Source organism: Emys orbicularis, chromosome 13 (genome assembly GCF_028017835.1).
Source record: "Emys orbicularis isolate rEmyOrb1 chromosome 13, rEmyOrb1.hap1, whole genome shotgun sequence".
NCBI classification, from domain to species: Eukaryota; Metazoa; Chordata; order Testudines; family Emydidae; genus Emys; species Emys orbicularis.
This window is the reverse complement of record NC_088695.1, coordinates 388,609-404,984: the sequence shown is the minus strand read 5'-3', so window position 1 is coordinate 404,984 and position 16,376 is coordinate 388,609. Positions and strand designations below refer to the sequence as shown.

General features: G+C 59.6%; 3 protein-coding genes across 4 annotated transcripts in view; 2 read left to right on the top strand and 1 right to left on the bottom strand.

Moving 5' to 3' along the window:
• The window catches only part of LOC135887754 (DLA class II histocompatibility antigen, DR-1 beta chain-like), a 62,482-nt gene extending 46,489 nt beyond the window's left edge, over positions 1 to 15,993 (top strand). The window contains exon 6 of the mRNA XM_065415499.1: positions 15,614 to 15,993. Coding sequence (XP_065271571.1) covers positions 15,614 to 15,627 — 14 coding nt within the window. The 3' untranslated portion in view covers positions 15,628 to 15,993. The remainder of the gene's footprint in view (positions 1 to 15,613) is intronic.
• Positions 1,485 to 7,009, bottom strand: LOC135887757 (HLA class II histocompatibility antigen, DR alpha chain-like). Of its 2 annotated transcripts, XM_065415506.1 has the most exons (5): positions 6,910 to 7,009; positions 4,603 to 4,860; positions 3,937 to 4,218; positions 3,590 to 3,740; positions 1,485 to 1,644 (listed from the first exon to the last, which is right to left on the bottom strand). In XM_065415506.1, exons 1-5 carry the CDS (start codon positions 6,989 to 6,991, stop codon positions 1,641 to 1,643), a joined length of 777 nt encoding a protein of 258 aa, XP_065271578.1. In that variant the 5' UTR covers positions 6,992 to 7,009; the 3' UTR covers positions 1,485 to 1,640. The 2 variants fall into 2 exon arrangements, with proteins under 2 accessions (XP_065271578.1, XP_065271577.1); XM_065415505.1 differs by lacking the exon at positions 1,485 to 1,644 and having other exon boundaries at positions 3,586 to 3,740; positions 6,910 to 7,002.
• LOC135887782 (uncharacterized) lies at positions 8,472 to 15,573 on the top strand. The gene is made up of 6 exons (XM_065415539.1): positions 8,472 to 8,605; positions 10,024 to 10,296; positions 11,510 to 11,791; positions 14,434 to 14,838; positions 14,906 to 15,030; positions 15,223 to 15,573. The coding sequence occupies exons 1-6, from the start codon at positions 8,500 to 8,502 to the stop codon at positions 15,571 to 15,573; spliced, it is 1,542 nt and encodes a 513-aa protein (XP_065271611.1). The 5' UTR covers positions 8,472 to 8,499.
• Positions 15,994 to 16,376: the final 383 nt, after the last annotated feature.

Here is a 16,376-nt window from a genome sequence, read left to right as displayed (position 1 = left end):
CTCTGTCTCTAAATCCCCCCCCAACCTGGCTGGCACCATGCCCAGCCCACCCCACCACTGCTCAGTCTGCAGTTCTACCCATTAGTGTCTCCCTTCGGCCACTCACCCCCTGGCAGGGCAGTAATCGCCAGGAGCGCTGTGCTGGCCTCTCCTGAAGGTCATCACCCCGTCCCTGGGGCCCTCTTCCCACACCCCTGTCACGAAGCCAGAGCTGCCAAGGCCAGAAGGGACCATTCTGAGCATCTGGTCTGAGCACCTGCAAACACAGGCCAGAGAAATGCACCCAGGGATCCTGGCATCCAGCCCATATCTGGTAGTCGAGCTAGAGTGGGTCTGTTCGAAAGAGATGTCCCAGCCTGATGTACAGACTCCAAGCGCTGGCGAATCCACCGTGTCCCTGAGTCGGCTGTTCCAATGGTTAGTGCCCCTCCCGGTTAAAAACGTCTCTCTTATTTCTTGTCTGAATTTGTCTCACTTCAACTGCCAGCCACTGGCTCTTGTTCTGCTTTGTCTGTGCGATTAAAGAGGCCCCTGCTCCCAGATATCTCCTCTCCAGAAACCTTCCCTTGGATAAACAACAGAGCTGGAATAGAACCCAGGAGTCCTGGCTCCTTCCTTAGCTCTCATACCAAACTCCCTGAACTACCGGTATAACCCGGTGCCCCTGGACAGACTACGGCTGCGCTGGGATAACACAGGCTGCCGCAGGCACGGCGAAGACTGACCAGATTTTAAATCAGGATCAAAAACTCAGAAACGTCCCAAACCCACTTTATTGCTGTTAGCAAAGCTGCAGAGCGAGATCGGGGGCGCAGGGCTGTGACACACATGGGGCACAGGGTGGGGGCGGGAGGGGCAGGGCTGTGACACACCCGGGGCGCAGGGCGGGGGGGGCAGGGCTGTGACACACCCAGGTCCTAGGGCGGGGGCTATACAGGGACTGGGCCCTTCCAACACAGACCCTGTGCTGGGCTCAGCAGGGCTGGATCCCGGGGGGAGCCGCACATGGGTGCGATGGGGCCTTTAGCCGGGAGCTGGGGCTGCTCCACCCCCAGCCATGGGCCCGATCCTGCACCATGGGACCCCTATTGACCGGGAATGGCCGAATCTGGCCCAAAGCCTTCTGGGTAATGGCTGGAGGGGCTTTACCTGGGGTGACTGACAGCAGCCTCTGGCCAATAGGGGCCGGGCTCGGGGCCCAATCCAGCGCCCACTGGAGTCAAGAGAAACCTTCCCCATGACGGCAATGGGGTTTGGATCAGCCCTGTGGGCCCTGCTGCCCCCGACGAGGGGCGACCCCCATTCCCAGCCCCATGGGCAGCAGCCCTCTCCCCTGCTGCCCCCTGACGAGGGGCAACCCCCATTCCAAGCCCCATGGGCAGCAGCCCCCTCCCTGGATAGGTGCCCCCTCCCAAGCCCAGCAGGGGGTGAGTGAGGGAAATCCGAGGGGCTGCCTCCCCAGTGAGTCTCTAGCGGGTTGGGTGTCACGGTTACGGGGCCGGAGGGCTCCCGCCTGGGTACAGCAGCTGGCACTGATGTGAGCGGAGCAGGGACGCTGGAGGCAGAGCTGGGGGCGGAGCAGTGCATTGGGTCTCAGGAAGGCACCTGGGGGATTCGGGGCCCCCGGCTCCTCCTCACGTTTATCTGAAAGGCAAAGAGGGTCAGTTACCAGGAGCCCTGGGCCCCGACGCGAGGCTGGCAGGGATCGGGCTGTTCCCCAGTGCTCCCATGGAGCCTCCCATTGATGCAGGGGGGGCTAGGTGGGGTCTGGGCTGGGAGGGGCACAGCGGGTGGGGGTCTCCTGATAGAAGTTAGCTCTGTGTTCTTGGGGAACCAGGGCGCAGTATCCAGCCTGACTCATGAAGGACACACACACCCCTGCCTCTGCTTGAACCAAAACTGATCAGAGGAAAGACTTGCAGAGAGCAGTGAAGGGTGGTGGGAGACACACCTAGACCCCTCCTGACAAGCGTGACAAGATTAAGGCAACTCCCCTAGCCTCATCTGCATCAAAGATGGGACAGGGAGACATCCCCATAAGCACACAGAATGGAGAACAGAGATTCCAAGGCAAGAACCGCACTGAACTCTGGGACCAGAAAAGCAGGGACGCACTGCATGATGGGGGATCTCTGCTCCAGATGTTAATGAACCTGCCTGCACCCACCCAGCTCAGCAATTATCAGACCAATTCTAGTAATGAATCCTTAATTGAGATCCAAATACTGAAGCAGCCTACAAAAACAACAAGGAGTCTGGTGGCACCTTAAAGACTAACGGATTTATTTGAGCATAAGCTTTCGTGGGTAAAAACCTCACTTCTTCGGATGCATAGAGTGAAAGTTACAGATGCAGGCACTATATACTGACACATGGAGAGCAGGGAGTTACTTCGCAAGTGGAGAACCAGTGTTGACAGGGCCAATTCAATCAGGGTGGATATGCATCCGAAGAAGTGGGTTGTAGCCCACGAAAGCTTATGCTCTAATAAATTTGTTAGTCTCTAAGGTGCCACAAGTACTCCTGTTCTTTTTGCGGATACAGACTAACACGGCTACTACTCTGAAACCTATCAGGGTGGATGTGGTCCACTCCCAATAATAGATGAGGAGGTGTCAATTCCAGGGGAGGAAAAGCGGCTTCTGTAATGAGCCAGCCACTCCCAGTCCCTATTCAAGCCCAGAATAGGACCCACGGAAAGGAGGCCCTTGAAGAATTCCACCTGGACTTCAACCATTTCCACCCCACCATCAACCTCAGCCTGGACCAGTCCACACAAGAGCAAATTCGGTTGTATCTTAGGGCTTGGCTGTAGACAATGGATCGTGTGATGTGTCTTAGATGGAAGCTGGAGGCATGTAGGTAAGTATAGCGGTCAGTAGGTTTCTGGTATAGGGTGGTGTTTATGTGACCATCACTTATTTGCACTGTAGTGTCCAGGAGTTTGATCAGGTCTAGTTTTCCTTATATGAGTTTTGTAACCTTTGATAATGTAACTGTTATGTTGGTTTCGGCTCCTTGTGTAGTGATCACTATTATTCAATAAAGAACCTGTATGGTTAAGCTGGTTGCTTCTCTCTCTCTTGCTGAACTTGACTCTTTTGTGTTTTTAGCTTCCCCCATTCACTCTACAGCAAAGCTTCTTTTACCTAAGCTACAGATCCCCAAATCCTGTGGGCGGCAGCTTGGAAGTGCTGCTTGGTGTGTGTGTGTGTGTGTGTGTGTGTGTGTGTGTGTGTGTGTGTGTGTGTGTGTGTGTGTGTGTGTGTGTGTGTGTGTGTGTGTGTGTGTGTGTGTGTGTGAGAGAGAGAGAGAGAGAGAGAGAGAGAGAGAGATTCTGGGGTGGGAGTAACCCAGCCCTAGGGAACCTAGGTCCTGCAGGATGGCTCCATTGGGAGGGGACTTGCCGAAGGGAGAAGTAGCGCTCCGTATGAAAACACAAGTGACACAAGCAGTACATTGACAGGATTACAGAACCCCCTTCCCCAGAAGAATAACCCAAATAAATGAGCATACCCCAAAGTAATGGGCACATCTGGTAACACTCCCCAGTGGGTGTTGGGTGAGCCTAGGGGCTGCGGCTACTCACAAGGGGCCCCGTGGGTTGCGGGCGGCGTTCATCTTCATCCCCTTGATGATGAGGATGGTGCCCGCGATGATGCCGATGATGCCCACGGCCAGGCCCAGGGCGCACACCAGGGTCTCTGTGGTCTCAGGGACGGGGGTGGGCACCTGGACTTCTGGAGAGAGGGGGAGAGGGACAGGGCATGGAGTGTGTGGGGGGGGGGCTGTTCCCAACCTTCCCTCCCTCCCTCCCAGAGCTGGGATAGAACCCAGGAGTCCTGGCTCCCAGCCCGCCCCAGAGCTGGGATAGAACCCAGGCATCCTAGCTCCCAGCCCTGTGCCCAGCAGGGTCCCCGGGCGCCCAGGCCTCACCCCAGTGCTTCATGAAGGGCTCGGGCAGCCCCCAATGCTCCACCCGGCAGTCGTAGAAGTCGCCCTGGCTGGGGAGGAATGGCAGGTAGGAGAACTTGCGGAAGGAGTTGTCCGGGCGGGGATAGAAGTCGGTCTCGGAGACACCCTCGGTCACCTCCTGCCCATTCTTCAGCCATGTCATGCGGAGCACCGGTGGGGAGAACTTGTCCACAAAGCAGATCAGGACGTTGGGCTCCCCCAGCTCCACGGGATCTTCGGGGAACACAGTCACCTCAGGGGGCACTGGGGAGACAGGGGTTAGTGGGTCCCATTCCCTGTCCCCCATAGCCAGCCAGTCCCTGGTGCTCACGCTCCAGCTCAGGGGTCTCTCCCCAGGACTCTGGGGGCGTCACCGGGGGCGTCCCAGCTCCCTGCCCTGATGGCTCATGGGGCACAAGGGGCAGGGGACAGAATCCCTCAGGGACTGGGAGGGGAGCTGAGTGCAGATGCACAGTCTCTGGTGGGGTCTGGTATTGGGCTGGGTGGGTGTGTGAGCAGGGGACGGTGGGGCAAAGACAGGAGGGGTCTCTGTATAGAAAGGTGGTGGGAGGGCTCAGGTCCCGGGGGGGGGAGGGGTAGGCTCCCTGGCAGGGAAGGTGCCCCCCACCATGTTGAGGCATACCGTACCGTTTGGGGCCCGCGTGCGGTTGGACCTCTGGATTATGATCTCCATGTTCTTCTTCAGCACGGCAATGTTGCCCAGGGCGCCCTGCGCCTCGAAGCTGGTGAACTTGCTGAAGTCGGGCAGGCGCCAGACGGTCTCCTTCCTCTCCAGGTCCACATAGAAGATCTCATCCTGGTCGAACTCAAACATGAACTCCCCGGCCTCCCGCTGGGCCGGGTCTGTGCGCTGGTAGAAGGCCACCTGGGAGAGCATGTTCTCCGCTGCGGGGAGACGGGCATCAGTACCGGCCACCCAGGGGGGCTGATCCCCACCCCGGGGGAGGGGGTCTCAGCGCTTCCCCCAGCAGTGCCGCTCCCGGCTCCCGGGCTGTGACATTCACACTAGGGCTCCCCGGTGTCAGGGGAAGGCAGGTGCATGGAGCACGGTGCCCCCCAGCATCGCGGAGGGGCCCTGGGGCCAGCACTGACTGCCAGGGGAGAGTGCCCCTGCCCCTCCCCCCAGCACATAAGAACATAAGAACGGCTGCACCGTGTCAGACCAAAGGTCCATCCAGCCCGGTATCCTGTCTACTGACAGTGGCCAATGCCAGGTGCCCCAGAGGGAGTGAACCTAACAGGTAATGATCAAGTGATCTCTCTCCTGCCATCCATCTCCACCTCTGACAGACAGAGGCTAGGGACACCATTCCTTACCCATCCTGGCTAATAGCCATTAATGGACTTAACCACCATGAATTTATCCAGTTCTCTTTTAAACACTGTTATAGTCCTAGCCTTCACAACCTCCTCAGGCAAGGAGTTCCACAAGTAGACTGTGCGCTGCGTGAAGAAGAACTTCCTTTTATTTGTTTTAAACCTGCTGCCTATTAATTTCATTTGATGTTCTTGTATTATGGGAATAAGTAAATAACTTTTCCTTATCCACTTTCTCCACACCACTCATGATTTTATATACCTCTATCATATCCCCCTTTAGTCTCCTCTTTTCCAAGCTGAAGAGTCCTAGCCTCTTTAATCTCTCCTCATATGGGACCCGTTCCAAACCCTTAATCATTTTAGTTGCCCTTCTCTGAACCTTTTCTAGTGCCAGTATATATTTTTTGAGATGAGGAGACCACATCTGTACGCAGTATTCGAGATGAGGGCGTACCAACGATTTATATAAAGGCAATAATATATTCTCAGTCTTATTCTCTATCCCCTTTTTAATTATTCCTAACATCCTGTTTGCTGTTTTGACCGCCTCTGCACACTGCGTGGACATCTTCAGAGAACTATCCACGATGACTCCAAGATCTTTTTCCTGACTTGTAGCTAAATTAGCCCCCATCATATTGTATGTATAGTTGGGGTTATTTTTTCCCAGTGTGCATTACTTTACATTTATCCACATTAAATTTCATTTGCCATTTTGTTGTCCAATCACTTAGTTTTGTGGGATCTTTCTGAAGTTCTTCACAGTCTGCTTTGGTCTTAACTATCTTGAGCAGTTTAGTACCCCCTAGGGCTGCCCTGGTGCAAGGACTGGGAGAGCAGAGACCCCCCTGCTCAGTTCCCTGGTTTCTATTCACGTGGGGATTCAGGGGGGGGAGGGGTCTGGCTCAGGGCTGAGGCTGGGATCCCCCGGGGCACAAGGGAGTTCAGCACCTAAATCCCAGGGCCTAGAAATCCAAGCTCACCTGGCAGCATCTCACTGAGCGATTGTAAAGGAGGGAACCTGCCATCACTAGCCAAGGAGAGAGTCTGCCCTGCAGAGGGCCCCCCCCCCCCCCGTGGGTCTGAGTCCTGGGGAGGCAATGGGGCCAGGCCGGGGAGCAGGGCCAGGGGCTCCCTGCTCTGCACAGACGCACTCACTGCTCAGCAGGGTCTGGCCCTGGCGTGGCAATTTGGGGAACGTTCCCCCATCCCCCCCCATGCCTGGCAACCCCCTGAGAGGGGTCAGACCCCGAGTCCCTGTGGGGAAGGGGGGCTGCACCCCTAGGGCAGGGCTGTGTCGCACCCAAACCACAGCAACTTCCCCACAATCCCTCTGCTGCCCCCGCGCCAGCCTCCCTTCCCCCCTCCCTGCCACGGGGGTGAGACCCTCCTCCCTCCACCCCATCCAGATCAGCCCCTACCTGCCCACCCCCTCCCCTGCGTGCCATGGGGTGGGCAGGAACCCTCCTCCCTGCAGCTCCTCCCAAATCTGGCTCACCCTGGTGCCCCATCAGCCCCCCCATTGTCCCTCCCTGGGGGTGGGGAGCCAGGCACTATGGGGGTGAAGCCACCCCCCCCCAGGCCCAGGTGTCCCAACCCTCGCCCCACCCGTACCTGTCACTGCCCCAGCGCCTGGCAGGGCCAGCAGGGCGATCAGGACCAGCTGGGCCATGGGGACGCCCCGTCCTGCGCCCATCTCCTCTCCCCAGCACTGGGCTGGGCGCGGGGCCGGCAGCACTAGGGGGCCGGGGGGGGCACATGTCACACCCAGGGGGGCAGGGCCCGGCATTGGCCAGGGGAGCCCGGCCCAGGGGCCTGCACCCAATGGCAGAAATCCCTGCGCCGACCAGGCTGTTACCGGGCAGAGCAGCAGCGCTGAGCCTCGCCCAGAGGAGATGGAGAAATTCAGGGTTCCCGGCTCTCAGGATAATTCTTGTGTTTTCCTAAAGCCCCAGCTCCGGGAGTCACGTGGGTCTGGGTCTCCCCCTCGGGGCTGTGGGGAGAGCTTCAACCTGTGACCCCCGGGCACCCTAAGGGGTCAAAGAGCAGAAGGTAAATAACCCCACAGCTGGGATTTGTACGTCACCGCAGGGTTTTTGGTGAGCCTGACTCAGGATTTTTTGTGGGGGTCACACCATAGGCATAGTTTGACTTTTATATTTGGGGGGGCAGCTCCAGTCAGGACAACGGGGCCATGCATCGGGGGTGGGGAGCAAATTCTGTGCCTGTCCAATGTTTTCAGTTTGGGGGGGCAATGGCCCCCCTGCTCCCTCAAATTACACCCCTATGACCCATACAGTTCTGCGCTGGGGGTGTCACACCTCTGACCCCAAGGCACCCTGATGGCTCAAAGAGCAGAAGGCAAATAAAAAGAACCTCACAGCTGGGATTGTTCCACAAACTCAGGATTTTACAGCCAATCTCATAATTTTGGAGCATTTGGGGTTGGCAGTACTGCAAATTCCCAGCCAGACGCCAGTTCCTGTGGGCTCTCTGTGCACAACGGGGCCCAGAGCAGTGCGGATGTGGCAGCGCCGCCGAGGGGGGGGGGGGGGGGGGTTGTCCCCGGTGTGGACATGGTGCCTGGGGACAGAGAAGCCCCTATGGGAGATCGATGGTGGGAGCAGCTGGGAGGCCGAGCTGTGCCTGACCCATGGACACTGAGCCCCCTGCTCTGGTGGGGTCCCTGGGGGGCAGGGCTCAGGCCCATGGAAGTGGAGAAGGGGGAAGCTCAGAACTTCTGCCTGTGGGGCCAGCCCCAAACCTTCCACTGGGACTAAATTTACCCAAACCAGAGACCCCCCCACACACACACCTGTCCTGCCCCAGCTGGCAGCAGAGGGTCGAGGCACCAGGGGAAGGAGGGTCCCAGGCCCGTTGCTGGGGGCCCTGCTCTGGTGGGGGCTGGCCCCGCTCTCCAGCTGCCCCGGGGCCATGGCAGGCCCCGGGCGAGTCCTGCAGCCCGACCCCAGGCCCTGCTCTGCCCCCTACGAGGGAGAAGTAGGGAACCGAGCTCTGCTGGGGCCGGCTCTGCCTGGCGACTGATGACACTGCCCAGACCCGGTGCTGACTGGCCCCTGAGCTGGGGGTGCCCAATCCCCGGGGCCGTGGGCAGCGTCCCGGGGCTGGTGCTCGGAGCTGGACAGAGAAGGTCTCAGTCTGGGGGTCCCGACAACTTTCCAGGTCTCTCCCTCCTGAGCAGCGATGGGGGCGGGTCGGATCCTGGGGGCCGGGAGCCACTGGGCTGGGGCTCTGCTAGTGACACTGACGGTGCTGAGAACCCACACGGCTCATTGCACGGAGTCCCCAGGTGAGCAGAGACCCCAGCACCCCGGGGAGCCCCGTCCTGGGCAGGTGCTGGGTGTATCTGGGGGAATCAGACCCCAGCGCCTCGGGGAGCCCCGTCTTTGGCAGGTGCTGGGTGTATCTGGGGGTGGGGGGTGATCAGACCCACACGCCCCAGGGAGCTCCATTCTGGGCAGGCACCGGGTGTATCAGGGAGGGAATTGGACCCCACACACAGCCAGGAGCCCTGTTCTGGGCAGGTGCCAGATGTATCTGGGGGGGATCAGACCCCATAGGCCCTGTGGATCATGTCCCAGGTGGGTGCTGGGTGTATCTGTGAGGTTCAGGTTGGATTGGACCCCACACGCCCCAGGGAGCCGCATGCCAGGCGGGCGCTGGGTGTATCAAGGGGATCAGACCCCACATGCCCTGGGGAGCCCCATCCTGGTCACGGGTGTATTGGGGGAATCAGACCCTACTCACCCCAGGGTGCCCTGTGCCAGGCAGCAACCAAGTGTATCGGGGGAATTGGACCCAGGGCCGGCTCCAGGCACCAGTGAAGGAAGCAGGTGCTTGGGGCGTCCAGGTCTCCGGCGGCAATTTGGTGGCGGGTCTCTCAGTCCCTCTCTTCCTCTTTGAGCTGCGGCCGAAGTGGAAGAGAGAGACTGAGGGACCCGCCGCCAAATTGCTGCAGAAGAATTGGCTTTTTTGGGGGGCGGCACACACCCCGGGGAGCCCTGTCCTGGGCAGGCACTGGGTATATTGGGGAGGATCAGCCCCATATGCCCTGGGAAGACCCATCCAGGCAGACAGCAGGTGTATGGGGGGGATTGGACCCCACGCACTCCGGGGAGCCCTGTCCTGGGCAGGCACTGGGTGTGTTGGTCTGTGTCTTTCCGCCATGAGCTCTGGCTCCCGCTGTGGTGTTTGAGGGGTGTTCCTGGGTGGGCAGGGGGAGTGACGTGCGGGGGACCAGACCCCTCCCACGAGGGTGAGACACAATGCACAGAATCGTTCCCTTTTACACTGCCCCCCCCCCCCGGAACCTGGGGTGAAACCATATTAACAGGCTGCTCCAGAGCCAGACTCCTGCCCCACAGCGACTGGCCCCCGTGTCAGTACCCCTGGCCTGGCTCCCAGCTCCCCTGTGCCGTGCCCCCCTGACTCAGTGTCTGCACACCCCGTGTGTGCCCCACCCTGCCCCCCATTTCTCTGCTGTTCCTCCTGCCCCCCCGCTCAGTGTCCCGCAGCCCCTCCCCCACGTCTCCCCATGTTACTGTCATTGCCCCCCCCCCGCCCTGGGGGTTTCCGTCGGCGCCCAGTGGATCCAGGGCGGTGCCGGGGGGGGGGGGGGGTGTCCGGGGCTCCGGCTGTTCCCCCCGCTGGGCTCCGAGCGCCGGAGCAGGGGGCGCGTCCCTGAGCCCGGCCCGTCTCCTCCCGCAGAGCATTTCCTGTACCAGGGGAAGGCTGAGTGTCAGTTCACCAACGGCACCGAGCGGGTCCGGTTCCTGCAGCGGTACATCTGGGGCCAGCAGCAATACGTGCACTTCGACAGCGACCTGGGGCTGTTCGTGGGGGACACGGAGCTGGGCCGGGCCACCGCCGAGCACTGGAACCAGGACCCGGCGATCCTGGCGCGCGCGCGGGCTGCGGCGGACACGTTCTGCCGGTACAACTACGGGGTGGCGCAGGCGGGGAAGGTGGTCGGCCGCAGAGGTGAGCGGGGGGCGGGGCTCTGGGGGGCGGGGCCCGGAGAGGTGAGTGCGGGGGGGGAGAGACAGCGACCTGGGGGTGCACGTGGGGGAGACGGAGCTGGGGCGGCCCCAGGCCGAGGACTAGAACCAGGACAAGGCGATCCTGGCGGACACGCGGGCTGCGGCGGACCGGTTCTGCCGGTACAACTACGGGGTGGCGCAGGCGGGGAAGGTGGTCGGCCGCAGAGGTGAGCGGGGGGCGGGGCTCTGGGGGGCGGGGCCCGGAGCGGGGAGCGCGGGGGCGGGGCCGCAGCAGGACACGCCCTGCCCAGCGCCCTCCCCCCTCTATGGGCCCGGTCCGCCAGCTGGGCTCGCGGGGGGGTCACAGAACACCTTGTACTATGGGGCAGCAGGCGCTGGGGCGGGGTCACCGGGGGGACGGACTCTCCCCCCCCACTCGCCGTTCCCGGTCTGGCTGCAGAGAGCAGAGCCCCAGACCCGGGTCAGTCGGGGGGGGGGCTGATCCCTTCCCAGCCCCACCCCTACCCCTCTGAGGGGTTCATCCCCCAGCGCCCCCTACTCAGACTCCCCCGGGGCACAGGGCTGTGGCAACTCCTACCCCCCTTCCTGCGCTGGGGGGGCCGGGCGGTGGGGCAGAACTTTCCCCTCCCCTCCCCCCAACTCCGCCCCTCCCCCCTCGCGGTCCCCCCTGGGTGGGGGGTGGGAGCAGCCCCTGGTCCCTGGGCTGAGACCCCGTCTCCCTGGGCCCCAGCGTCAGACAGTCCCCGCCTCTGTCTCCATGGGGGTGACGGGACACGACTCCCCTCGGGCCCTTTCTGCTGGAGCCTGCCCAGGGCAACAAGGGCAGGAGAGAACCAGCCCCACCCCGGGGCAGTGAGGGGGCAATGGGGTGGCTGGGGAATCGGACCCCACACACCATGGGGAGCCCTGTCTGTCCTGGGCATGTACTGGGGAACGGGACCCTACACATCCAGGGTGCCCTGCCCCGGACAGCTGCCAGGTGTATCAGGGGGTTGGATGCCCTGCCCTGGAAAGGCGCCGTGTGTATGGTTGGGGGGGATTGGACTCCACACACCCTGGGGAGCATCACCTTAGGCAGGTGCTAGGCATATGGGGGAGATAGTTCCCTGGGGGGCCACCTGTTCTCTCTGAGCTCCCCTCCGTCTCCAGAACCGTTCCCAGCTCTCTCTCTCTCTCTCTTCCCCCCACCCCAGTTCAGCCCAAGGTGAAAGTTTCCCCCACAAAATCGGGGTCCCAGCTCCACCCCGACCTGCTGGTTTGCTCGGTGACGGGGTTTTACCCCTCGGGGATCGAGATCAAGTGGCTGAAGAACGGGCAGGAGCAGACGGCCGGGGTGGTGTCCACGGAGCTGCTCCAGAATGGAGACTGGACCTTCCAGATCCTGGTGATGCTGGAGATGAGCCCCCGGCGCGGGGACGTCTACACCTGCCAGGTGGAGCACATCAGCCTGCTGGAACCCCTCGCCGTGCACTGGGGTAAGAGTGCCGGGTCACCCAGCCCCCACAAATACCAGCCCAAGCCAAGTCTTTAAAGTGCTGTCTACTGTAGCCTTTTATTCTATTTAATGTTACTTATACTCCAGTGGGTTCAGCTCTGGGCTACAGTCTCAAGTTCAACAACGTTATCTCTGTTTGTTCTGGATTTAGAGCCCATAGGAACACATGCAACCATAGGCACCTCACACACACAAGAGCGTCTGTCTTTTAGCAGTTTTATTAAGGTTACCAACAAAGTTATAAATGTCCCAGCACATACAACCCCTAAAGATAAGTACCACATACTAAAAAATAACAGGAGTACTTGTGGCACCTTAGAGACTAACAAATTTATTAGAGCATAAGCTTTCGTGGGCTACAACCCACTTCTTCGGATGCATATAGAGTGAACCATATATTGAGGAGATATATATACACACATACAGAGAGCATGAACAGGTGGGAGTTGTCTTACCAAGTCTGAGAGGCCAATTAAGTAAGAGAAAAAAAACTTTTGAAGTGATAATCAAGATAGCCCAGTACAGACAGTTTGATAAGAAGCAAGTGTGAGAATACTTACAAGGGGAGATAGATTCAATGTTTGTAATGGCTCAGCCATTCCCAATCCCTATTTAGCCCTGAGTTGATTGTGTCTAGTTTGCATATCAATTCCAGCTCAGCAGTCTCTCGTTGGAGTCTGTTTTTGAAGTTTTTCTGTTGTAAGATAGCCACCCGCAGGTCTGTCAAAGAATGGCCAGACAGGTTAAAGTGTTCTCCCACTGGTTTTTGAGTATTATGATTCCTGATGTCAGATTTGTGTCCATTAATTCTTTTGCGTAGAGACTGTCCGGTTTGGCCAATGTACATGGCAGAGGGGCATTGCTGGCACATGATGGCATATATCACATTGGTAGATGTGCAGGTGAACGAGCCCCTGATGGTATGGCTGATGTGATTAGGCCCTATGATGGTGTCACTTGAATAGATATGTGGACAGAGTTGGCATCGGGCTTTGTTACAAGGATAGGTTCCTGGGTCAGTGTTTTTGTTCAGTGATGTGTGGTTGCTGGTGAGTATTTGCTTTAGGTTGGGGGGTTGTCTGTAAGCGAGGACAGGTCTGTCTCCCAAGATCTGTGAGAGTAAAGGATCATCTTTCAGGATAGGTTGTAGATCTCTGATGATGCGCTGGAGAGGTTTTAGTTGGGGGCTGAAGGTGACAGCTAGTGGCGTTCTGTTATTTTCTTTGTTGGGCCTGTCTTGTAGGAGGTGACTTCTGGGTACTCGTCTGGCTCTGTCAATCTGTTTACTACACATACTAGTTACACCTACACCTAGTACCACGTACTAGTCACATCCTCCTAGACACGGTGTTAGAGTCTGTTGCCCTCTCATGGATTGGCCATCAATATACGGGAGTGGTTCCTGCTGGAGTTTTCCATAGGAAGTTCGATTTCCCTGCTCTGAGCACTTTGAAGTATTTATTGAAAACTTTGGTTTTATTTAAAACTTTAGTTTCACTTCCTGGTTTTTATACTCCGTGTGCGGAGTTGAAATCCAGGGTGCTGGTTTAGTTGCTACTGCAATGGGTTGAGGGGGGGTGTGCTGACTGTTCAATATCATGGAATTCATTTGCTGCTGTGCTTCTTACATTTCAACGCTCGTGAGAATTTAGGTTCGGGGTAAAGTACTGATGCATGTCCACCCTGGGAGCACTCTTCCAGAAGTGCTGAACTCATTATCTAAAGCGTATAGTTATATTCAAACCCAACAGGTGCTAACGGTAGAAAATCAGTTTGCTTTGGGATTTACAGATTAATTAGATTAGGCATTTTGGAAACAACAGCTGTAACAGCTGGAGACACTTCATTTAATTTTTGATAATCAGTACATGCATCTGAAGAAGTGGGTTTTTTATGCACAAAAGCTTATGCCCAAATAAATCGGTTAGTCTTTAAGGTGCCACCAGACTCCTTGTTGTTTTTGTGGATACAGACTAACACGGCTCCCCCCTGATAAGATGCCATGATCGATCTGGGCTTTGTACTGGCCAGAGTGGAGAATTGCACATGGAAGTACACGCACGAATGATTTCCTGTTGCAGCAGAGATTCAATGCCTTTAGCAGTATAAGGTTTGACCAGATTTGGAAAAGGACACTGCTTTTGTGGGGGGAATTTTTCTTCTACAATTTTAACAGTTACATCCATGTTTTTACATTTATGCTTGTGTTCAGCAAAAGCATCAACCCTACTCTCAATTTTTAGAGCACTTGTATGAGCCCTGCTAACCCAAATCTATTGACCTGGGCTGGGAGCGTCTGTTCTCCCTGTCTCACAGCACAAGGACAAGGGGACACTCAGTGGGATGAAAAGGGGCAAATTCACACCTGGCAAAAGGAAGGACGTTTTCCACACACTGTGTAGTTACCCTGTGGAATTCACTGCCACAGGAAATAATGGATCCAGGAGCTTAGCAAGGTTCACAAAGGGATTGGACATTTCTGTGGCTCACAGACTACCCAGGGCTGGACCAGTTCATGCTGACAATGGGCAGGGATCTCAAACCTCGCGCTGCAGGTCCTGAGCCGTTCTCTCACGATCCCAGACCAGGAGGAGCCCTGACGTGGGGCAGATTGTCCCACAGCTACTCATGCGGGCCCTGGCTCTGACCCGGCCGGCGCTGGTCACTGGCACGGACGGGAGCCCGGCCCGGAGGCCCCTGGCTCTACCCCGGCCAGCGCCGGTCACTGGGCAGACGGGAGCCCAGCCCGGAGGCCCCTGGCGCTGACCCGGCCGACGCTGGTCACTGGCGCGGACGGGAGCCTGGCCCGGAGGCCCCTGGCTCTGCCCCGGCCGGCGCCGGTCACTGGCGCGGACGGGAGCCTGGCCCGGAGGCCCCTGGCTCTGCCCCGGCCGGCGCTGGTCACTGGCGCAGACGGGAGCCTGGCCCGGAGACCCCTGGCTCTGCCCCGGCTGGCGCTGGTCACTGGTGCGGACGGGAGCCTGGCCGAGAGGCCCCTGGCTCTGCCCCGGCCGGCGCCGGTCACTGGTGCAGACGGGAGCCTGGCCCAGAGGCCCCTGGCACTGACCCGGCCTGTTCCATGTCCCTGTTTCAGAGGCGCAGTCTGACTCCGCCAGGAGCAAGATGCTGACGGGGGTCGGGGGCTTCGTGCTGGGGCTGATCTTCCTGGCGCCCGGACTCGTCATTTACCTGAAGAATAAGAAAGGTGAATGGCTCCGGGTGGGGGCGGGGCACCAGGGTGTCTCTGGGGGGATGTAGGGCTGGGGGGGCTCAGGGGAATCTGGGGGCCGGAGGGGGCTGGGTTCCTAGTGGGGGGCGTTCCATGCCGTGGGGCAGGGGCTGGAGCTCTGACCCCCCAGGAACCGGCTCCCCCTGCCCAGGGCTCTGACCATGTTTCTCTTTGTTTTTCAGGGCGCCCTGTTCCCCAACCTGCAGGTAATTTCAATCCCTCTCCCCCTGTTAATTCCCCCTCCCCCCACACTGACCACCGGCTGCCTGGGGCGCCCGTGGGGCAGCTGCTTCTGCCCCTCGGCCTCTGACACCCGCCCGGCTCAGACCCTGGGCAGCTGGGCAATGGGGCGCTGGCCCCGCGGAGGAGGAGTCTGCGGCTCCCTCGGTCCCCGTTCAGGCCGATCCCCGAGCTGCTCCCGGGGGCAGAGGCTCCTGGGTCCTGCCGAGCATCGCCCAGCCCTGCGGCTGCCGGGCAGAGTCCCTGGGGCGCCCTGGGGCCTGGCAGAGAAAATCCCCCGTCCGTCCCGCTAGCCCCACGGCCAGGGGCTGATTTCTCTCCCTCTCCCTGCAGGGCTCCTGCATTAGATCCTGGGCGTCGGATCCCCCGGCCGGCAGGAGTTTCCGTCCGTCTCCCCCAGCCCCTCGCCCAGCCCGGAGAATGGAGAACCTGGGGCCGGTCCCTTCCTGTCCCCGTCTGCTCCCTGCGCTCTGCCCGGCTCCAGCCCGCGCTGCCCCCGCCTGGGGACCCGTCCCTGCCCCTCAGTCCCAGCAGGGCCCTGGGGCGACCCCTCCTGCGTTAACCCTTTCCCTGCCCCAGCCCAGCCCCACGTTCCCCCTCGCTGACCCCGCTGCCCTCGGGGAACCTTTGGGGGACGCTGCTCCGCAGCCTGGGGGGTGCTGGACCGAGGCCGGGCGCTGTTATAACTGCTGCACCCTAATAAACCATCCCCAGCCCCCCACCGGCTCCGTGCTTACTGCTCCCCCGGTGCCGGGACAGGGCTGGGGGCACTGGCCCCTCTGGGCTCTGGATGGGGGGATGGGACGCATGGCACAGAGCAGCTGCCCTGGGGAGGGGACTCCCCAGACACATCATGGGGCCATTCAGCGGCTGGAGAGATCAGGGTTGTTGTGCTGGGCAGGGGCCTGGGCAGGGCAGGATCTGACTGGAGATCCGGGGGCAGGACTCCAGAGGGGGAGTCTGGGGGTGGGGGTGACTCCTGGGGGGGGGGCTGTGGGTTCCCAGTCCCAGTGCAGACCGGTTCCTTCCCCAGGGGTGGGGGCAGCAGGGAGGAGGCCGTGGGGAGCGGGACCCCCAAGCCCTTTCCCAGAGGAGA